Below are 24437 nucleotides of genomic sequence, written 5' to 3'. Positions count from 1 at the left end.
CAAACGGAGCCACGCAGTCAGATGCAGTCACAAAGCAACTCAAACACGTCCAGCAATAATACTGTGGTGGCCTTGAAGGCCATCTAATAGGTGAAACTTTGGGCAGCAGGTCCTTCTTCATGTCACATACATTGGTTTGTGTTTTTTCTATTAAGGTCACAGTGTTATTGACGGAACGAGTCGAGTTTATTTTTGTTAATTTCACGCTTGCACCACTGCCAATGCAGCAACAGCAGCTGCTGTACCAGCGCGTGATTTGATGCGTACAGCAGTCGCTCTGTGTTCAGTGCGGGTGGGAGTCGGGCCTCCTCCTGTTCACTGTTACTCATTTATCTGTTCGCCCTCGGCCCTCACATTATATATGTCGTGTGCTTATTTCACGCGGACTTATTTTTCTCCTGTGCGCTCGCGCTGCTCGCCCGCTTCGCTCGCATCGCTTTCTCTCCTTGCCTCTCCACTGCTAAACTGCTCTCTCTCTCTCCGAGCCTCTCCACTGCTAAACTGCTCTCACTCTCCTAGCCTCTCCACTGCTAAACTGCTCTCTCTCATAGCCTCTCCACTGCTAGCCTGTTCTCTCACTCACTCTCCTAGCCTCTCCACTGCTAGCCTGCTCTCTCTCTCCTAGCCTCTCCACTGCTAGCCTGCTCTCTCTCTCTCCGAGCCTCTCCACTGCTAGCCTGTTCTCTCTCTCACTCTCCTAGCCTCTCCACTGCTAGCCTGTTCTCTCTCTCACTCTCCTAGCCTCTCTACTGCTAGCCTGCTCTCTCTCTGTCTCCTAGCCTCTCCACTGCTAGCCTGCTCTCACTCTCCTAGCCTCTCTACTTATCTCGGCCTCGCTGTGCGCTGCGTTGCACCGCTAGTCGAGTAGACAACCATGTGTTCAATAAACCCTCGAAGCCAGGATGACCGTCCAACTCCGATCGTCATTTATTGATTGTAACAGGTAAAACTGGTGAGAAAACACAGATACAGCATCTGTTATAATTCGGAAACACCCACACAATGAACACCACAGCATCAGAACATTGTCTCAGATAACAATAGATCCTGGAAGAACCAGGCCCCCACATTACCCCTGAACAACTAGACAAAGGCACAAGCTGATGCGTTGCATACAGGCACAGTGTATTCATCCCACTGCACCCCAAATGTACAGCATTACACTTAACACTAAACTGTGGATGAGATACTTCGTCATCACTCTCAGGATCGCAACATAGGCACAAGTCTGACTCGACCTACTAAATCACAAGTAACATCCACAATAAGGAAAGTCACAGGCTTCGTTACTAACTAGACCTCGTATTTACTACAACAACTTAACGGCACCATAAAGGCATTTACATTGCTATAACGGTCATTCCAACATTACAACAGCATTTCCAATATTAGAGGAATATAAACAACTTACAGATAATGCTTCTTAAGCTCCCACAATGGATAAGTGCGGCTGTGGTCTCACTGAGATGCGATGCGTGCCGCCATCTTGACTTATCTGAGTAATGGCTGACGCCCACGTAGTACAGTGGAAATCTAACATCGTCACTTCCTGGTCACGTGACCAACATTAGCCTGCTCTCTCTTTCACTCTCCTAGCCTCTTTACTGCTAGCCTACTCTCTCTCTCAGTCTCCTAGCCTCTCCACTGCTAGCCTGCTCTCTCTCACTCTCCTAGCCTCTTTACTGCTAGCCTGCTCTCACTCTCACTCTCCTAGCCTCTCTACTGCTAGCCTGCCACACTCCGCTCGCTTCGCTCTCTCCACTGCTGGCCTACCACTACCCACTCTGATAGCTTTCCACCGTATACTCTGCTAGCCTCTCCACTGCAAGCCTTCCGCTATATACTCTGCTAGCTTCTCCACTGCAAGCCTTCCGCGATATACTCTCTGCTGGCTTCTGCACTGCTAGCCTTCTCACGCTCACACTTAGGATTCCGCTAACTTCTCTACCCTCGCCTCTCCAACCTCGCCTCTCCAACCTCGCCCTTGCTTCCAGTGGGGGATTAGCCATCACCGCTGGAGAGCGGGGCCTTGGACTTCTCTTGTCTGTCGTCTTGTCTTCACTCCGACCAACTCAACTCCCTCTCTCCCACGCTCCCATATTTATCCCCCTCTTTATTAACTCCTCATTAAATTTCGATTTAAAGCTTTCGTGACTGCAGGCATTCATCTTCTTGGTTCTTTCGGTAAAGTCACGTAGAAGGGAAATAATAAAAATACAACATAATAAAATAATAAAAATATAACATAATAAAATAAAATCACGACGTTTCGGCCACAACACAAGCAGCCGTCCTCATTAATTAAGCTGGCGACCTCCCGTTGCCTCACGCCCGTGGCTTCCACCGCTATCGCCTCAATCTCCCGTCAACCTGGCGCCTGTTCCGCGCCTGCATTTGCAGCCAGCCAATCACTGCTATGCATCTTAATTAGCCGTCTCCTTTCCGTTGCTCTCTCTCTCCCCGCACCTGTTCGCCCGATGCGACCTCACTGTCCATAACTCACACATGCGTACACTCTGCTGCAAATCCCGCGTGTATTACTCCACTACATATATAGCAACTCTGGCACTATTTTTAACGCAACAGTTGTCCCTGCAACTCCTTAACCTCTTCCCATGACCCATCCAACGCACGGCCCATCTGTTGCCTTCCTCAATGGGCGACATGAGGTTAATATCTACCATATAGCGGGCAGCCCATCCTACACACGCCCTAACGTGACACTCACGTGACACATTGAACGAGGGGCCCTGTGGGGGCTGACGACCCACCTCCCCGCTCCCCGTGAGCGGGCGGGGCGCCACGTCCACCCCCTCCATTCCCCCCTCCTCGTTGGCCACCTCTCACCGGGCCCCCTCTAATCGAGTGATCCCCCCCCCGCACCAGCACCCTCTCTGAGGGACATCGTTCACTGGCTGGCTCACCACCGCCGGTGTTATCCCGCACGCGCCGAGCGCTAACCAAAGAAAAACGGATGCTGTATCAATAATACGCGCGCACCTCCTGGGATTAAGCCCTAATTTGCTTGCATCCCACGACTAATGTTAAAACAAACGGTGAAATTACGCGCCACGAATGCTATTGCACTCGTGCGTAAACCACGCTACGTAAACACGCACGCAAGCGTTAGCAAGCGGGTTTACTGCACCCCGCTCCTGCCCTAATTACAGTAAGCGGCAGGTGCTCGTCTCTCCCACACACGCGCCTTGCCGTAAATGCTAGTGTTTTCGTGCGTAAATACGCGTGTAACGCCGGCAAACGGGTTTTGACTCACCCTCCCTTTACTGCGTGGAAGTGGAAGCAGTTAATGAGTTACTACTGCGGCGCCTCACACACTCGAATTACACACCACGCCGACATTCTCCAGATATTCTGAACTGAAGTTTATTAAGGGTGCGTCTAAAGAAAAACTCTGTGCGGCCCAGAGTAAATATTCTACGAGCAGCGCCTAGCCTATCCCTATTCAAATCCCTGGATGTATCCCCACTCTACTTCTCACCTCGCAGATGCACTCACGGTGTCGCACGGATGCTGTGGGAGTCGGAGGGATGATGATCTCAGAGGTCTCTGCCTGGGGTCGAGTCGTAGCGGCACTCGCTAGCGTCTCTCGGACGCTGCAAGCGGCTGGGAGTCGGACCAGGCAGCTGAACGGCTGGAGGAGAATCCCCTACCGTTTTTCCCCTCCCTCCTTTTATGCCATGGGAATCCAAAGATCGAGGGTCACGTGGTGTTATCATGCGCGGCCAATTGGGCGCCTACCTTTCGATTTTAAATCGATGCCCCGCCCTTACTGGAGCGTTACTTTCCGTTGCGCCATGACCCATTGTCTATGTACCCGTCCTCCCCACCCCGGCCACAACCAATTTGGTCGGGGTGGCTGTCCCGCGTAATATTTTCCCCCTCTGGCTCCTCCCCTGTGCTGTGAGTGTCTCATTGCGGTTAGCCCGGTGGGCTTCGGCGCGCCCATACAAGGTTTAGCCAATTTAAGGGGGCCCGCAATGTAATTTGGCCGGGGGGGGGGGGGGTTGGCCAATCTCCTGGCACCGGGAAACCGTGGGACATCCCCGCTAGGGGTCCTTTGGATGAAAACCCATGGTTCCAGGCAACCCCCGTGGTCGTGGCACCACAGCCCCCCAAACGTCAGCGGCCAGCAACGAACAGCACTGTCGCAATTAACGCATCTCTCGAGTTCAAGAGCTCAGGGGAAACGAGACGTCAACGATAATGGGGAGGAGGGAATTCCGAGAGTGGAGCAGTGCAGAAAGAGGAGTGAGGTGACCTGCTGTGTGCCGAGTGGGTGGGTGGTTAAGTGGGTGAGCAAGTGTCGTTGTGACCTGTGGTGTGGTGAGAGGGTGGGTGGTTAAGTGGGTGAGTGAGTGTCATTCTGACCTGCAGCATTGCGGTTGAACGCAGTGCCGATGAGATGAATCGGTCTGTCTGGTAGACCGAGAACCCTGACGTGTGGAGGAATCAACGAGTGACGTTCACAGGAACAGTTGTATATATTGATGTATGTTGAACTTTTTTCGCAACATAGTTAACAACCATGCTAATGAGGGGTTCAATTTCCGTGGTAGTAGCGATAGACTGTTTTATAGGGTGTAGTCCTAGTGTAGTGAGTCCAACTTAGTCGCAAACGTTATTCTTCAGAGGCAACACATTTATTTGTAACACGTATTTACAAAGGGGTAACTGCCATTTTACCAGATATAGCCTCGGGTGGTGACCACTAAGCTAACTACACTATACAGGTAGTCCTCTACTTACGATGGAGATGCGTTACGACGACCCCATCGTAAGTCAAAAATATCGTAAGTCGAAGATAGCCTAGCCTACCCAGGAGTCTTAAAGAATGGTGATAATTTAGCAAAACAGAGCAATTTACAGTACCGTACTGTATAAACTATATACTGAAAGTATTTATTAATTACAATACTGTATTGCACAGTAAAATGTAAAGTAAAAAACAAGGTAAATTCTTAGCCGACCTACATGAACTGCTATTTTATAGAAAGTTTTTTCAGGAAACAATCCTATCTGCTATAAAAACTTTTAACATGCATTGAACGTGTCGTATCGTGGTAACCCTAAAATGAAATCGATAAAACTACGTATCATACATGCATTGAACGTATCGTAACGTATCATATTGTACTGTACTCACCAACATTCGTACCTCGTACGCTGCTGCGTTTGCCTACCGCGCAAAATTTACAATATTTTACAATTTTGCCGTATCGCTATCGCCATCGTAAGATTGAAATATCGTAAGTCGGACCATCGTAACTCGAGGACTATCTGTACATAGCAGTTACAGCTACGAAGGGTCAGACCCTCACTTGGGTCCCCGGCCACGTGTTGGTGCCTCCTCAGATATAGGACGTAGAACGTACAGCTTCCAGCTTGTAGAACGAAGCGACCCCGGTCCCTCCCAGGGACCCACCTTATATCCTCCCGGGTCAGGGCCGGCTCCGCCCTCGGCCCCGCCCACCTTCGCGAGCTTTCTAGCTCCCTCTCGATCCCTCTCGAGAGCACTCTCCAGACACATCATCACCCCCTAGCCCCCCCCACCTGGGGCCCTCTCGGTGGACACTCCAGATCACGTGCCTACGGGGTTAACCAAAGTGCTATGGCCCGGGGAAACCCTGTCCCTGGGCTGACACTCTCCCACTCCCCCTTGTGGACGGCCGCATTACACGCCACGCGTGGTGCCCGTGCTATCCCAGCACTCACCATGCCCCGCTAGGGCTGGTACTACTCCCACTTACGGGGTGTATGCGATGACGGTGCATCGCATGCTGTGCTATGCTAGACCCGGCCTACCACAGCACATGGTGCGGTCCGCGACGTAAGTACGTCGCACGCCACGGCCCTCCCGGGCCAGCACCATACAGTGACATCCACGATGTCACTACACTAGGACTACTCCCTAGGACTACACCCTTTAAAACAGTCTGCATTCAGCAGCTTCCCCCCTTTTTCCTCCTGATAACGATTGCTTGTGTTGTAATCGAAACGTCGTAGTTTTTTGTTTATTTTATATGTATTATTTTTATAAATTTGTACCTATCTACGTGACTTTACTGAAATACCCAAAGAATATGTATTTAGTTTGTTCTTCCCCATGCACCATCCTATTAGCACGGTTGGCTACGTACGGTGTGAAAGAAGTTCAACATGCATACACTATGAGACCTCATTTTACCAGTGGCAAAATATAGTAATAGGTTTTTACCATTTCAACTGGTACAAAACTGACACCTTTATACAAGGCATCATGTTTGCAATAACCACAACACAAGCAGTCAAAATGCAAACAAAAGAAACAACTCTGATAATGATAATGATATGCACTGTCCTTGGAGTCATCTGGTCCAACACCAATGGAGACTAGGCTCTAAGAAAAGCTGTCTCGGGTGTGGACCAATCAACTTTAAGGACAGTGCATATCATTATCAAAGTTGTTTCTTTTTGTTTGCATTTTGACTGCTTGTGTTGTGGTTATTGCAAACATGATGCCTTGTATAAAGGTGTCAGTTTGTAACAGTTGAAAGGGTAAATACCTATTACTATACATACATACAGTTGACACGAGTCAAGATGAACGAGGAGTGAACTCGTATGTATGTTGAACTTCTTTTGCACTGTACATCGCTAGCCATGCGAGTCAGAGGTGAGCTGGGAAGCGCGGATGCAGTGGCAGAAACACGGTGTTGGGGTTTCCTGTGCAGCTCTGAGCAAACGGTGGAAATTCCTGATTGCTATGGTGGGGGAGAGTCCATCCATTGGACAACCACTGGTGACTTCCTCATGAAGTGGTATTCGTTGTGTTGCTCCTGTAGGAATGATGGACGGAGTGAACACCCCCCACCTCCACAACCAATCACGAGCCGCTAGCTCCATCACTGAGCCACTCCGGCTGGTGTTGGTGTACACATATACGGTATGTTGAACTTCTTTCCCACCATACATAGCCAACCGTGCTAATCGGAAGGATGGCTGAGATGAGAGAGGATGCTGTGAACCCAAACTAAACGCAGCACCAACACCAACACCACCGTAGTGCAATGGGACAGACTATGCATCTTAGAGACCTCCCTCACTGAGCTCGCTCGCACCGCGCGACAGACTCCATACACGGTGAGTGCCGTGGACACAGAGAGAGAGAGGAGTCGTGGCGCTGTGTCACGGAAAATGACTCCCCACCTGGCCACTACGCGGCTCGGCGGTAGAGCGATCTGCTCGTAATCGGAAGGTTGCGAGTTCACATCCTCTTTGGGAGTGGGGTTGTGGGAGGTTTACATGGACCATCGTGTCTCTAGTGGCCAATACAATTATTTCCACTTTACGGGGAGGTCAATGGCGGTTATCCTCTGGATGGACTCGGCCCCTACCATGTAAATGTGGAATTTATACCTCTGGCTTAGGCAGGGGTGCAACGACCTACTTGAACGGGGTTGCCGTGCAAGATCCTACTGTGGGCCCCCATCCCTTCTCCCGACTCACTTTTACTGAAATAGCTGCGGTTGGTTTTAACCCGTATACAATAACTAGCCTTTTGCCCGTCCATGGACGGGTGTATTGCAGTAAATAGGAAATTTGCAAGCGAAAAGCAGACCATGACGTGATATTCATTGCATTAATGCGCGTGCAATTTGTAATGGCGCGGTGACACAGACCTATTTCTTTCTAAGGTTATAATCCCTTATTCATCATGACGTCCTTTTTACTTTGATGTTTCAACAGCGTTACAGAGATCGCGTGATGTGAGGGTTTTGCCTTTGTAGTGAGGGTTGTAAGTTGACGCCGAGGAGGAGGGAGGAGGCGCCTCGGCCCCCCATGTGGAGTGACGTTAGCCGCTAATTATTATTAATGGTGGGGGGGGGGTGTCCATTTGGAGGACGTCACCTTATAATGAGTTTGACTTAAAACTTTCGTGACTGCAGGAATTCATATTCTTTGGTTCTTTCCGTAAAGTCACGTCGATAGAAAAAATTATAATAAAAATAAAGTGAATAAAAATATCACGAAGTTTAGATCGCAACACAAGAGGTCGTCATCAGGCAATGATTATTAATGAGGGGGGCTGTTCGATGTGGAGTAACGTCACCTGCTCATGATTATTAATGAGGGGGGAGGGTGCTCCATATGGAGTGACGTCACCTGCTCATGATTATTAATGGGGGGTCCATGTGGAAAACGTAATCTGTTCATGATTATTAATGAGGGGGCATTTTGACGTAGAGTGACGTCACGAGCGTTGCACACAGACATTCTTGGCTCATTATAGTAGGTAATAATAATGGAGGGGGGGGGGTGTCCATTTGTAGGACGTCACCTGCTCATGATTATTAATGAGGGGGGCTGTTCGATGTTGAGTGACATCACTTGCGCATGATTATTAGTGAGGGGGGGGGTTCTCCATTTGAAATGACGTCACCCGCTCATGATTATTAATGAGCAGGTGGGGGGGGGGTGGCCATTTGGAGGACGTCACCTGCTCATGAATATTAATTAGGGGGGCTGGTCGATGTGGAGTGACGTCACGAGCGTTAAGGACAGACATTCCTGGGTGATTATAGTAGGTATATGCTCGGCTATAACTATATATATATTATTTTAGTTGCACCGTGTATTGGAAGACAGTCTCACAGTGGAAATATTAATACAAATATTTGAAGGTACAAAACTTACAATTAAGTTATTGTGCGTCTTGCTTTCATGCGCATGTCAGTTAGCAAAAAATCCTGGTGGTCATATTCTTTGGGTCTTTCGGTAAAGTCACGTCGAACCTATCTACGTGACTTTACCGAAAGACCCAAATAATATGAATTCCTGCAGTCACAAAAGCTCTAAGTCAACATCCTGGTGGTGTTCAGTAACAAACACCATCAGTATCGTCACTATATTTTACGCGATCTATTTTTGGAAAATCTTTTTTTTCATTTGTAACCATTGTTTTTTGGTATTTATGGTTAATTGTTGGTATTTCTGTGGCCGACTGGGCTCCTAGCGCTGCCACATACCCCCACCCACCCATAATTATGCCCTGGGCTCAGGGCTGTGAGCAGGAGATGAGCCGGGCCTCAATGAGCAGCCCGGACGCAAACGGGGAGGGGGAGTTGGGGGGGAGCTTCTGCGCGATCAGTGCAGGGAGGGGCCTCGTGGTAATTGGGATTCCGGTGTCCAGCAACTCACAAGAACCGAGCTGCTGCTGGGGTTGTTTTTGGTATAGAGAGCCCCCCCTCGTGCCATTTTGTTTAATGTAAAAACTAAACAGTGTCCTGAGGAGAGGCTTTCGTCCAGCAGTGGATTGATCATGGCTCATGAAAAGTGACGGACTGGGACTAAAATCAACCGGGGCATTTGTAAACACACCAGTCCAAATTTGGGCATTTTTTTTTATTTAAATGTTTTTTGTACGATGACAAACTGTGTCGCAGTACTCGTAGTTAAGATGTTGCGATATGATCACGCATTAGCGGGATTTTGCCGCACGATCCTCATTGGGCCCATTTGGGGCTAGGTCCAAAAAACAAATGGGCCCGGCGAAGAGTACAATTTGGGTCTGCTGAATATCTGGGGACTCGATGCCAGCTGAGAGCGCAAATAAACAATGAAGCGTACACACGAGAGGTAATAAAATATATATATATATATAACGTTTTCATTTTTTTTGCATTTGCAATTTCCCCACACAGAACGGCCGACCGGGACTGCTGCCCCTATGGGCTAGTCCGGGCCTGCTCGTGAATAATGGAAATTAGACCATCGGCGAGCAACAGGAACACTATTGGGCCGGTAATGTTGAATGAATGTCGCTCTGGGCTGTTGACAGTGACGTTGCAATGCCGTCGCGTTTCTGTAAAATGGCAATGGTTTTAGTGTCCATTTTACAGCAGCAAAAAACGGCAGTGATGGTGGCGATACGATCGGAACGTTGTGCCGAGGTGTTTGCACGCTCAGCACGGAGCCAATGCGAACGCCTTCCCGTACACTGGAGGTCCGCGCAACCTGCAGCCCCACTGGGCGCACTGAGGCCCCGACTCACGCAGCCTTGCAAACCTCGACGGCTCTCCGGGCAGATTTCCTGGAAGTGTTCAAAGCTGTTGGGCTGCGAGGCCGAGGTATCTGTCTGGTGATGGACGCCCGGGCTCGACGCTTAACTCCGTGTTCGGCGAGGGTCTCGGCCACTCCCAAACGGCGAGCGGTGTTTATCGCAAATGACTCCGTTATGAAAACACTCGCATCCGCGCAGGAAATCCCGACCGTAACTCTCTCATTAACATTCCTGGAAAAGTGCATCCAGCGAAGCGCGGCGCGGTGAGCCCACTGCTCAAACACCTCCCTCCCCCAAAAAAAACATTCCCGACAAATCGTCTGATCGAATTACGCTTACTGTGTTTGTCACAAAAAACGATGCCACGGGCGAAGAGAAATCGCGCTGGTCAGGGAGGAGCGAGCAGTCTCGCCCTGCCAGAGGCGAAATAGGTCCAGTCCAGCAGCAGCGCTCGCCTCCAAGCGCACCCGCGTCCCGTCGCTGGGTCTGCGGCTTTGCGCGCCTGAGCCGTGCAGCGATTTTGCAAGCCGCAGCGGCTATCGGCAAACCAGGCAAGTTCACCAGCGCTGCGTTCATCCTGCTAAGACGCCGAGTGTCAAAACCGAGCCAACGTTTGCTTGTGTTAAACCAGGCGCCGGCAACCACCATAATACAAAGAGCCATTTTTTTCGAATTCAGTAAAAAAAAAATTCAAGAGCCGCAATGCATTTGAATACGAGACGGTCCTTAATGTATGTATGTTGAACTTCTTTCGCACCGTACGGAGCCAACCGTGCTAATCGGAGGTGCGGGGAAAGGATGCAAAAATAAGCATTAAAAACGTCACGAAGCAGTCCTTAAAGAGTCGCAACCAGAGTCGCATTGCGTCTCTGGTTGACGATCCCCGTGTTAAACCAATGCTGCTGCTGCTTAAAAGATGCATTCTCAGAAGGCCGTGTGGCTGATGCAATGTGTAAAACAAGACAGACGTTTGTATGTTTGAGTGGAGAAACGAATAGAGGACGGAGTTGTATCGTATACCACGTGGCTGCCCGGATCGGCCCTCGTCCGCTGCGCCGACTGCCCGCCCAGGTGACGCGACACAGCCCCAAGCTGCGGCAGCAATAACTCCGCAGCCACTTTGATTCGAAGTGCGTGTGCCACACCGGTGGTGACACCATCGGGTCGCTATGGAGGGGGGGGGGGTCGGCTTTATCTTAACCTTGCCCACCACTTCCTTCAGCCGAAGAATATCCTGCCGGCTGAATCCGAACCTGTGTGGTTCCTTCATCACAGAGGGGCGATGTCGGGTCGTGAACGCGCAGCTGGAAAGAGGACGCTGGCATTCGTGTAATCAGTGGGTATGATGTACTGTCATGTAATCAGTAATTACACTGAAAGACGCAAAGAGGAGAAACGTGGTTTAGCGAAGGTGCACAATTGATGAAATAAAAGTAAGCGGGACTTGGGTAGGGCATAATGCGAGGCCCTACGCTGCAGCCTACTTAGCTTATGCCTAAATCGGGCACTGCTGGTACCTAACAACAACACCAGCTGTAGCACACATAATATGAATATTTATTTAATACCGGAGGAATCCGACGAGCTATGAAGCATTTTTTTCCCAGATGCCCAGTAGTTTCACAGATGTCCAGTAGGTGAGGCCTTCATCCAGCAGTGGGCTGATCATGGCAGCCAAATTGAGGGAACTGAACCACGTGGACGTCCACAGCGGAGATGGAGCGTGCCTGCGTTTATTATACAAGGGCGTGTGGCTGCCGCTCCCTGGCCAATGCTAATTGCTAGCGTGGCTGACGAGCGTATTTCCTGCGAACTCGGGAATATACACATTCTGAACTTCCCTGTAAAGCAAACAAAACGGAGACGTGAATGTTGCAACTTGTAACGTAAGGTGAACGTTACGCGAACGTGTGCAGTTCAAGCTAAGTAACCAATCAAATTAGCCGGGTTTGTGTCTCTTGAAGAATGCGCTTTTTGTCACTGTGAGACAACTCTCGGTTGACTCATTACGTTCATGTCACCACATTCTTATGCGCTGACAATTAATACGCACGTGATACACACATGACACATACATGATTCAGCAGTAGCAGCAGTTAGTAGTTGTGCAGTAGAAACATGCACTGCTGGGTGCTAATCAGACGCTTCTGCAGCAATATGGTGGTGGCTTCGCGATCTTTGGATGTTTTTGAAGAGTGATATTCATTCTTTAGTGGCGCTTTATTTGCAGGGTGCCATTGAAAGGGATGGAATTATTGGCTCTGCTCTGCTTTTCTCTGTGACTGTACGTTTTAATTGTCATCCCCAGGGAAAGGGTGTGTGGATACATTTGCTTTTCCCTGAGACTGTACGTTTGAATTGTCCATCCCCAGGGAAGGGGTGGATTGATAAATGTATCCTCCTGCTTACTCTCCTGTTTAGTTCATTGTCCTTCCCCCGTACCTCCGATTAGCGCGGCTGGCTACGTAGGGTGCGAAAGAAGGTCAACATAAATACATACACACTGCTTGTCCCTTTAAACTTTCCCGGCTAATCACCTTTCACCCCTCCTCCTGCTAACCCCCACTCAGTTGAGTTCTCGGTGTTCCCACTGACTTCATCCCCTCATCGCTCATGTAATGGAGTGCCACGGTGGCGAGATGATAACTACCTCGCCTGGTATATCGGCAGTCGTGGGTTCGAATCCGATGTTGACGTCTGCTGTGTATATTTGGAGTTTGCATGCTCTCTCCATGGATTTTTATCCACGTGTGATTTTTTCCCTGGGCAACCGGTTTTTTCCTCTACATTTAGAAACATATATTTAAAGTATTTGGCCGCTATACATTTCCACGTGATATGCCACTTCGTTGAGCTATCATTTGTGGCCAGGTCGCTTCTGAAAGAGAGCTGTATGGCTCAGTGGGCTTTACCTGGTAAAATATAAATAGTCAGGCCGAGAGAGGTGGGCAATGTTATTTGTGAGTTATGCACACGCCCGGGCTTGTTCTGTATTGGCAACGGCCAGAATGGCGACCCCGGTAATTGTTATCGCCGTGTGTGCCCAGCAACCTTTTGTGAGGGAGAAGCTGGGCGAATCCGGCAGCCGACCATTAACCACGTGCTCGCGTACGGGGATGAGCGGTGAATGATGACATCTTATACGCCGATCGTTTTTGCAACGACCCCACATCTGAAATGCGTGTATTTATAGATGAGCGTGATGCTCCGCTGTGCTTGCAGGCACAACTCCAGGAAGGACGGCTACATGGACCTCATGGACCTCAAATGCATGATGGAGAAACTGGGCGCCCCACAGACACACCTGGGCCTCAAGGAGATGATCGCCGAGGTGGACGAGGACTTTGATGGGCGGCTCAGCTTCCGGGAGGTGAGTGCTCCGCAGTGCGGGGACTAAAGTACCACTCACTGTGCTTGATATGAGTCCATACAGTCCATAGTAGGCTAGTTTAAGCCATTTCTGATTAATATGGGTTTATACGATCCAGAGTAGGCGAGTGTCAAGCCAGTGCTGATTAATGTGGGTTTATATAGTTCAGAGGAGGTTAGTGTTAAACCCGTGCTGATTAATGTGGGTTTATACGATCACTGGCAGAGCCAGTGGGAGGGGGTAGGATCATTGGGGTTTATTAGTAATAAATCGGAATTTTGCGACCCCCACGGCCACTGTGTAGCATATTATTACGTGCCAGGGACTCTATGAGATGATAGGACAATAGTCTGAGTCCATAATTGGCAATAAGTAATGGCAAAGCAGTTATAAGTGACTCAGAATTGTGCGCACTTGTGTATACAGTATACGACTTCCCTGAAGGCATACCTTCAGCGAGCGTGATGCCGATCACACACAGTTCGAATTTGACCCTCGATCGATGGCTGCGCCATCGCTGCACACGCGTCGAATTAAGAGCAAGGGATAAGTCCTTACTTACTAACAACTTCTATAATTTTTCATTGATGGAGGGGTTGCCCCCCCTACCTGAAAATCCTGGCTCCGCCATTGTATACGATCCATGGTTGGCTAGTGTTTAACCAATGCTGCCTGAAAAAAATCACTCCCAGAAGGCTCCGTGGCTGATGGGATGTGGAAAACAAGACTCTCAATTGCTTTACATGTTGAGACATATTTGGGGAGTAGGTGCATTGTATGCTTACTTATGTTATTGCTATGCTGTTGGGTGCAGGTCAATCTTCGCAGTTATTGCCCATACCCTCCAAGCTATACTCTCTGTGGTTGAAGCTGTTCAGGAGAGGTTTATTCATAGCGCTTTGCTTCACACCCTCCACAATATCTGAGTAAGTCTTAAACAACCATTAGCTGTCCAGGTGGCTCAGTCGCAGAGCGAACAGCTCACGATCGGGAAGGTTACGAGTTCAAATCCTTGTTGGATGCGCCTGACTCAGCCCAAAGTCCTTCCGAGGTCGATAAAATAAGTACCACTTTGTGGGGAAGTCAACAGCCGTTGTCCTTTGGAGAGACTCTCCCCACCCTGCCATAAGAATGTGTAATATGGACATGTGCACCTCAACGCTCATTCCAACAGGAGCTCACTTTTGATGTTTTAATGGCCATTGAGATTGGTGCATAAATGGGTATAAACTAAAACGAAACTTTTTATTTTACCAGATAAGGCCCACTGAGCTATTTAACTCTTTTTCAGAAGCAATCTGGCTATCACAAATTATAGTCCAATGAAGTGGCTTATCATGTGAAAATTTATAGCAGCCAAATATTTTCAAAGCATGTTTCTAAATGTGGAGCGAAAAACCACACGACCACTGGGAAAACATGCAAACTCCAAATATACAGCAGGCGTCAAGTTGGGGATTGAACCCACGACCCTGCATATCAGGCAAAGTAGCTAAAATCTCGCCACTGTGGGAGCATGTGGAGAGGCAGCTCTTAGTGTGGTTTGTGTCAGCCCAAATGTTTGCTTAAACGTACCACACAAATAAAAGCCATGCCACAAAGTTTGATTTTGTTTATATATTTAAGTCATTTGTTTACTGTGCCTCTACTTTGCATTCCTATCGTGTTTTGTATTGTTGTCATGTTCTGACCTCGCCTTTACTGGACATCTGTAAAAAAGAGCTTTATAGTTAATTGGATCCCACCAGTATACATATTTTGATTCTGTATGTATGTACTTGTGTTGAACTTCTGTCACACCATACGTAGCCAACCGTGCCAATCGGAGGTGCGAGGGGAACATCAAAAACGGTCCCAACCACCCCGTCGTGTTTCCTCTCATCCCCTCATGTACAGTTCCTGCTGATTTTTCACAAAGCGGCGGCTGGGGAGCTGCAGGAGGAGAGCGGGCTGCTGGCGCTCGCTCGCCTCTCGGAGATCGACGTCTCCGCCGAGGGAGTCAAGGGAGCCAAGAACTTCTTCGAAGCCAAGGTGTGGGCCAGGGAATCATGCTCCCGACCGCTGCGTGGGTTGTCGGCGCACTGTGTCTGAGCTTGCCCTTCTCATCGCCGCCTGCGTTGTCGGCGTGCTGTGTCTGGGCTCGTGCTCCCAACCGCCGTGTCGGTTGCCGGCATGCTATGCCGGGAGAGTCTTGACCCCCTGGGTCCCGGGAAAGCCAGTGCACGGTGCACGCCTCCACGGCTCCTCTGCTCTGATGGGGGTACCAACTTTCTCTCCGCCTTTTTGTTCCTCACAACTTCATTGTGATCGCGCTGTCGGGCGTCGTTTCACGAAACGAAGAATCAGTTCAGAACGCTCGCAGAGCAACGTAAAATTTTCGCATTGGAGAACAGCCCCATAGGAAGCGGTGTCGTTCCTATTTGGTAATTGTCAATGAGGGTATAGTTGAGTAATGACAGCAACCCCATGGAAACCAGATTCGTTTGATGTCATTGTATGCAATGGAAGGATTGAACGGACTGGTAAACCACACAAACAGGAACAGAACTTTAATGCAAGTGTAATGTAGGAATTTGGGCGGGAGACGACTTGACGGGTAGCACACTTTTATTAACACCAACTCACTAACACGTGTGATCAACTGCAGCCTATGCTACGCGGTTCCCCCGGCTACACACACACGGGCTCTCCCACCCCGTAGCTTCTAGGGAACCCACCCCAACTGGGGTCTGGGTCCCGACCACTGGGTCCCACAGCCTCGCCCTTACAAGGACGTCAGGCGGCGGGTCCCACGGTCTCGCCTCTGAGCCGCACAGGGTCCCGGCCCTTACAAGGACAGCGGGACTAGGGGTCTCAGGGCCCTATCTCTTCCAACTCCGTCTTCGATCTTCACTGATTAACAACTCCCCGAACGCCCCCGCGCATCCCCCTTTATAGTCCTCCGCTCCCGGGGAGACGGAGCCCATGCGGACCTCGATGTGAGCACCCACCCCAGTTGACCAATCACCACGCGCTGCCACACGATCCTTTTTCCCATCTTGTGTCAGCGCACACAACCACTCACCACGCGCCGCCACATGATCCATCACTGTCAGCGCGCGTCACCACTATACCACGCGATGTAGCCACACCCGACGCGCTCACACACGCTCCCCCCTTGTCAGCGCGTACCGTCACTACATCACCCCCCACCACATAGCTCGCAGCCGGCCCGGCTGCTAAGAAAAATAAAAAACTCCCTCCCCGTGTGTGCCCCGTAACACCGACAAAAACCACAACAACACAACACAACAAGAACTCAGCGAATCCCGTAAGAAGCAGAACACGCCACCGTAACAACAAGAATAATATGTACAAACCGCCGAGTGACAACAATAAACTATATACAAGAATGACCCGTGCAGCGTCCCTCCATTACCGACCGCCCCTTGAACGGGACATTAGACCGGACCGAAGGGTAACGCCGTGACGAGATGCAACCCCGAGACTCCCTCTCCACCCCCTTCAGGAGAAGTGTCGCGTTTTAGCACGAGTCCGCCTGGCCGGTCCGTCGTACGGCACCAGATGCGGGTGACCGTCAGGTGGTGCCGGCAGTCCAGGAAGGCACGGGGCAGGCATCGGAGATCCGCGCGTGCCTCGGGGTTCCGGTTTCCGACGGTCAGCAGCCGTCAGGTCCGAGACACCTGGGAGTGGATCAGGCGGAGACACGTGAGGATCAGGTGGCGACATGTCCCTCCCCGAGTCGACGGCCACATCACATGCTCGGTCGTCACGACACAAAGGGAGGCTATGTGGCGCCGCGAAAGGTTTCAGACGGGAGGGGTGAACGTACCAACGGCGTTTTCCCCATTTAATCTGAACACACTGGGGTCGCGCAATACGCACGACTTCCACAGGTCCCCTCCATGGCCTCAGCAATTTTGGGGACGTAGCCAACGGTGCATGTGGGCAGTGCAGCCAGGCCTTATCGCCTGGTTTCCAATTGTGCATATACACCTTCCGTGCATGCAATTTTTCGTTAGCGATCTGGCGAGATCTCGAATTCAACCTCGCAGCCTCCCGCGCTTCAGCCAGTTTGGCGATATTAAATTTGATGTGGTCGGCCAATTTTGATTTTGCACGCGGCTCGGAAATCCCCAGTTGGGCATCCATGGGTGGATCGGCCTCTCGACCATACATGAGAAAAAATGGGGAAAAGCCCGTCGCCGCATGGGGGGCCATTCTATATGCCGCGAGGACCCCAGGTACCTGTAAGTCCCAGTCAACCTGATCGTCGCACACCTGTTGGCACAACATAGAAGTAATCGTCCTGTGGAGACGTTCAACCATTCCATCAGTCTGTGGGTGGTACGGGGAGGTACGCACTTTTTTCGTACCCAACAGGTCGCACACCTCGTGCAACAAAACGCTTGAAAAATTTTTTCCCTGGTTAGTCAGCAAGCGTTCGGGGGCACCTTTGTCCAAAACATAGCCCTGGACAAAGGCGTCCGCCACTGCCGCAGCCGATTGGTTGGCGAGTGGCCATGCCATGGGCCATCGGGTGAAGTATTCCACGCCAACTAGCAGGTACTTGTTACCCCTAGGTGTAACGGGAAAGGGCCCCAAGATGTCGAGCGCGACCAGTTCGTTCGTGCGCGAAACCTGGATGGACTGTAGCGGTGGATTAGCCGCTACTGGTAGCGGTTTTCTTTGAGCGCACCCCACACACCCCTTGAGGATGTTCGCCACGTCGCTCCCCATACCCGGCCAATAATAGTCCCGCTGGAGTAGGGCGAGCGTTTTATGAAATCCCAAATGCAGGAGTCGTTCGTGAGCAGCTAGAACGACCCTACCCCGCATAGCAGATGGCACAACGAGCGCATGACGCCGGGACATATTGTCCCACTTCATCAGGAGGCCCTGTCTGACCACCCAGGAGCCGACCCCCATCTCCCCCCCCTCGGGACCCTCTGCCTTTCGACGCAACGTGATAAGGGAGCTGTCAGCCATCTGGAGATGGCCCCACTCAATAAGAGGCAACACGAGTAACGAGTCCCCGCACGCGGGAGCGGCAGGTACGTCGACCCGTGGAGCGTCAGTGGCGGCGAGCAGAACTTCCGCGGGGACGGCGACAGGGGGTTTACACCGCGCCGATCCCAGAAAACATGCGCATTCCGAGCGAGGCGACAATCGCGACAAGGCATCCGCATTCGAGTGCCACAATCCCTTATGGTAAATGGTCGTGAATTGGTAGTCTTGGAGGACCTCCAACCATCGGGATAACTGACCGGAGGGTTGGGCAACCCGCATTGCGTACTGGAGCGCCGCGTGGTCCGTACGAACAGTAAAATGACGGCCGTAGAGATACGGCCTGAATTGCTGGATAAAAAAAAACGATCGCTAGCAATTCACGACGTGTCACACAGTAGCGCTGTTCCGCTGGTGACAAAACTCTGCTACCATAGGCGACCACCCGTTCGACACCCCCGACCACCTGCGAGAGCACTCCCCAATACCCGTGTTACTGGCATCCGTGTCAAGCAGGAACGGTTGCGTGAAATCGGGGTAACACAAGGGAGGAGCCCGCACTAAAGCGTCCCTAAGGGAGCAGAATGCAGCCTCCTCCTCCGGCCCCCAGCGAAACCTTACCCCTTTAGCCGTCAAAGCATGTAGGGGCCTGGCTATGGTGGCAAAATTTTCAAGAAAACGGCGGTAGTAGGAGGCGAACCCTATGAAGCTGCGGACCTCAGTGACCGAGGTTGGCGTTGGCCACGAGCTGACGCAGTGCATCTTAGCAGGGTCTGTAGAGATCCCAGGACGGCCAACAATATGCCCCAAGTACCTCACCGATTCCCGAAGCAGGTGGCATTTCCCTGGTTTAAATTTTAACTTAGCGGAACGCATCCTGAGGAACACCCCCCTTAATCGTTGGAGGTGCTCCTCAAAGGTCCGACTGAAAACGATGATGTCATCGAGGTAAATCAAGCAGGTGTCCCATTGGAGACCTGACAAAACCAATTCCATGAGCCTCTGGAACGTGGCAGGAGCGGAATGGAGTCCTATGGGCAAACGATTAAATTGAAAAAGGCCTCCCGGTGTCCGGAAAGCGGTCTTTGGTTTCGATTCCTCATCGAGGGGCAATTGCCAAAATCCCGAAAGCAGGTCAAGCGTCGAAAAAAAACGCGCCCCTGCCAAGGCATCTAGAGACTCATCCATTCTGGGGAGTGGATACGCGTCGGCCATCGAGATTTTATTAAGGCGGCGGAAGTCTACACAAAAACGCAAGGACCCGTCCTGTTTTTTAACAAGGACGATGGGAGCACCCCATGGACTGGAAGAGGGCAAAATTATGTCGGCAGCCAGCATGTCATTAACAGCCGACTGCACATGCTCCTTCTCGGCTGGGCTCAGCCGGAAGGGATTCTGCCGAATTGGGGCCGCATCACCCGTCGCTATGTGGTGGCGCAACAGGTCCGTGCAACCAATATCGTATTTGTGTCTGCTAAACACATCAGAAAATTCGAGTAGCAGGCCCCTCAACGCTCCCAACTGCACACTAGACAGGTTACTAGAACCCGCACACAACGAGTCCAACCATTGTGTGTCCTCGCTCGATGGAGGATGCGGATCCAGGGTAGAATCCAAATGTGCAACGAGCTGCTCATCCACGGGCAACGGCGCCGCGTGTGCAAGCACGGTGCCCTGTGTAATAACAGCTGGCCGCGACCCCGCGTTCAGAACCATAACGAATGGATCTCTGTCCGCCCGCACCATGGTCTGAGCTACCGCCAAGTCAAGGCCCCCAACAGCTTTGTTTGACGGCCCCAACAGGACACCCTGTCCCGCCGCATCCACCCCGAAGGGTTTCCGTAACCGAAGGGGTACCAGCATCTGCGATCCCGGGGGCACGCGCACCGTCTGAGTTGCCAGCGCCTGGACCGTTGCACAAACCGTGCGTAGTTTGGTAGGACTTGCCAAAAATGCAATACGCCGACCCGATGGAAGCTCAATACAGGCCTGATCGACGAGAATTTTAATGGGCATTTTAGCCAAAAAGTCCGTACCCAATAAACACGGAACTGCCAGGGACGATGAAACCAAAATAGGACCTGCCAATTTAATATCTCCGATACAAATGGTCGCCCGAATCTGGCCGACAATCCCCAAAGAGCCCCCGTTCGCCGCATAACATGGTATGTCCACCGGGAGTAGGGGTCGACATTGAACGGGGAGGATGTTATAAATAAGGTCCAAAATGATAGTGGCCGACGCACCCGTGTCCATCAGTACCCGGACCTCAACCCCGTCAATAAATCCCGTTACCACGGACGACCCGGCCGACGCAGCCACTATTCTGTGGGCCAACTCGGACCATTTGACTGCTCCCAGGCCGTGTACGAACCCCCCTTGCCGAACCGAATCCCCGGCCCCCATGCGCGTTCCCCCTGCCGTGAAGCGGCGACCCAAGTGTGCCGTATATGTGGACCGAGCATGTGTGGTGCCGCGACTTGCCGGGGGTAGCTGGGACGACTTGGGCCCTTGGTCGTCGTCCGGACGTGGTCCCGAGGCGCGCTGACGCGGAGCCCGGCACCCGGACACGACGTGACCCCGAAGGCCGCAGTTGTAGCACATGACGAGAGACGTCGCAGGTTTTCGGTTGCTCCAGCTTGTGGGACGATCGCAGGGGCGAACGACCTCCCGATCTCCACTCCCCCGGTCTCGCCACGGTGAAGGCCTCCTCCCGAGACGGAACAGTCTGAGGCTCGGCGACCATCGAGGCAGGTGTCGCAACTCCCGCCGATGCACAGACGACCGTCCGCTTCCGCTTCAGGACCTCGTGTGCATGGATACTCGTAGCAACCCCCAAAGAGCAAATGTCCATCTCGTCTGCCGTATTGATGGGGACCCCCAGGTCCTGGGCCAATGCCAGCAGCTGCTCCGTCACCATGGCGTCCTTCCCCTCCTCGTCCATGTGGGGAAAGGCGGCGTCCGCAAGGGCGAGCAGCGCCGTGCGGTAGGCGAACGTAGTTTCCGTGTCCCCTTTACGCTGCTCGTAGAACTGGTGGCGACAGGTCGAGGGCGGCCCAAACACTTTGGCCATGAGGTGTAGCGCGGCCTGGAGCATGGAGCGGGACGATCTTGGGGCGGGCCTGAAGGCCGCGAGTGCGTCGTCGTCCAGCGTCGCCGGCAGCGCACGTAAGGCCGTGGCGTCGGACCACCCCGACATTTCTTGTTGTGCGAGAAACCTTCGCTGGAAGGCTCCCCAGTTGCCCCCCTCAGCCTTGAATGCCGTCAGCGCGGGAAGTCTTTGTTGGAAGACTTGGTTGTCCTCCGACAGATGATTTTCCCGCGCGCCGCTATGGTTGAGAAGAATGGCGGCTCTCTCGGCAGGTGTTTCGTGGGGACTTTTGGCGCGCGCTGACGACGCGAGCTGTGATGAGTGGAGATCCCCGACCACGTGGTGCCCACGATTCCCGCCAATCGATGGCGGATCAGCGAAATTGGTGCCAATTTCAAAATTTGAGGCGCGGAGCGCATTCTGGTGGGATTCTTTGGCCCGTGCTCCTTCCTCCAGCCTTGTCGTCGTCCTCGCGCCTCCAGAAGCGGTGATTTCCGCCAAAATAGAAGCGGCGGCGAGCAGCAACTCCGCCAGGCGGGAATGTGCATCTTGGAGGCCGGTGTCGGACCCCAGCGGAGCGTCGGGCATCACCGCGAGGTGCTGTGGCGTCGGCATCTCCTCCTCCTCCCCTCCCGAGGCTTGCAGTCCCGGTACGTCGTGGTCGTCTTCCCGATCTCGCTCGTGGGTACGGGTAGTCTTCCTAGTATCCATTCTTCGAAGACAGGTTCACTTCGGACGCCAGTTGTAATGTAGGAATTTGGGCGGGAGACGACTTGACGGGTAGCACACTTTTATTAACACCAACTCACTAACACGTGTGATAAACTGCAGCCTATGCTACGCGGTTCCCCCGGCTACACACACATGGGCTCTCCCGCCCCGTAGCTTCTAGGGAACCCACCCCAATTGGGGTCTGAGTCCCGACCACTGGGTCCCACAGCCTCGCCCTTACAAGGATGTCAGGCCGCGGGTCCCACGGTCTCGCCTCTGAGCCGCACAGGATCCCGGCCCTTACAAGGACAGCGGGACTAGGGGTCTCAGGGCCCTATCTCTTCCAACTCCGTCTTCGATCTTCACTGGTTAACAACTCCCCGAGCGCCCCCACGCATCCCCCTTTATAGTCCTCCGCTCCCGGGGAGACGGAGCCCATGCGGACCTCGATGTGAGCACCCACCCCAGTTGACCAATCAGCACACGCTGCCACACGATCCTTTTTCCCATCTTGTGTCAGCGCACACAACCACTCACCACGCGCCGCCACATGATCCATCACTGTCAGTGCGCGTCACCACTATACTACGCGATGTAGCCACACCCGACGCGCTCACACACGCTCCCCCCTTGTCAGCGCGTACCGTCACTACACAAGCAAGTATTTTCCTTATTAAGAGCCAGTTTTCCAGTCATGGATATGCAACCGGTGTTTGGTACAACTTATGAAACTTTTAAGTTTTATAAGTTATTCATCATAAAGCAAATCAATCAGGCAATGCTCTGAATGCAAAATCAATCAACATAAAACAACCCAATATTAAACAGTAGTAAAAGGTGTAGTGTGCAAATTCACAGAAACTAGTAGGAGGTACTCTCTTTTATTCTGGCCTTCCCAGCCTTAGGGGATAACCCCATACTGGGTCGGGACAGCCAACATGCTGCCAGACCCACAGCTTGAAGAGGGTGAAGATCGCAATGACGATGTATTTAAAAACTTTATTACAACTATGTACAATCCACTGCATCGAATTGCCGAACAGTACCAACAACAACCCGCACGAGGAACATTGCCGCGAATACACGGTATTTTACAACACTTTAAACCATGGATTGTAACGATCGTGAAAACTTTGCATGACCCTTCCATTATTTTTCAAAACAAGGGTCCGTAGTTGCCGGACCAAGTCTTGTTCCTCAATTACCGGTGCTGTGGCAAAGGACTTTTCCTAGTGCTGCTTGCATCAATCCGTGCAACATGAAGTTGGAGGCCACTGCCATTTCTTTCTTGCTGCGTCGCAGCCCATTTTTGCCTTGTCTCCCTCTACCACCCGGCCGATCAATCTACAGGTTAGGTGGTAAACCTCGGTAGGCATCATGTAGGTACCTTGGAGCATCAGACCTCTCGCCTTCCACAAGGCTTCTTTTATAGCCCCCACAACGGCCCATGCCTGGGCCCAAGCCCTTCCTGCTTTCCGCCTAAAAACTCCAAATAACATTTGGCATTGTGAACTTGACCGGATAAAACCGGGCTAGCAAAGGCTGGCATATGCTCCCACACCTCCAGCGCAAAGGGGCATCGCACAAAACGATGACTCGTGTACTCGTCCGAATTACAGCCCCTTGGGCATTTCGGGGTGCGGACCATATGGCGGGAATGCATAAACACCCTGCATGGCAACCTGTGCCAGGCCGCCAACCAAGGCCCCAGATGCCACGTGCTCCCATATTTGATGGTAGAGGGCACTCCGTGCGCCTGGTACCTCTGCACAAGTTTCCCTTTTGCCAATCTCGACAAGGACACGCCGTGGGTGCCACGACTCCCTTACCAGGGTCGGTGCGTATTCTGCGATGTACTTGTCTAGCGTGGCACATAGCCACTCTTGCGCCCAGGCAAGGGTGCTTTCCGCGAGGTAATGGAGCCATCCCTAATCTACGAAGGAGCCAAACAAAAATCATAGTCAGGGTACACTTAACGTTAGGGGCTCCCCTCCCACCGTTCGTAGGGTGTTTGTAATGGTCTCCCTCTTCACCCGGTCCATCCCGCCTCCCCAAATGAATTCGAAGAACAATGTCTCCATACAATGCAACATTTTCACGCCTGGCGGGAAGATGTGCGTAGGAAGCAATTCTACCTTCAACACCAATATCCTCCCTTCCATGGTGAGGCTTCTGGTCACCCACCTGGCCAGCCTGCC

General features: G+C 51.9%; 1 protein-coding gene across 6 annotated transcripts in view; it reads left to right on the top strand.

The window, feature by feature from the left end:
* Window positions 1-24437, top strand: part of LOC133351255 (EF-hand domain-containing protein D2-like) — a 71566-nt gene that overhangs the window by 25060 nt on the left and 22069 nt on the right. For 4 of the 6 annotated variants that reach the window (XM_061566355.1, XM_061566360.1, XM_061566358.1 and 1 more), the window contains exons 2-3: window positions 13283-13430; window positions 15327-15461. In XM_061566355.1, the coding sequence (XP_061422339.1) occupies window positions 13283-13430; window positions 15327-15461 (283 nt within the window). Of the gene's footprint in view, window positions 1-10471; window positions 10612-11214; window positions 11397-13282; window positions 13431-15326; window positions 15462-24437 lie in introns of those variants that run through there. The other 2 variants (XM_061566359.1, XM_061566356.1) reach the window with 2 other exon arrangements.

Source organism: Lethenteron reissneri, chromosome 36 (genome assembly GCF_015708825.2).
Source record: "Lethenteron reissneri isolate LAM-NWPU_2019-01 chromosome 36, ASM1570882v1, whole genome shotgun sequence".
Lineage (NCBI taxonomy): Eukaryota > Metazoa > Chordata > Hyperoartia > Petromyzontiformes > Petromyzontidae > Lethenteron > Lethenteron reissneri.
The sequence above is the reverse complement of the archived record's forward strand: the minus strand, read 5'-3'. Positions and strand labels throughout refer to the sequence as shown.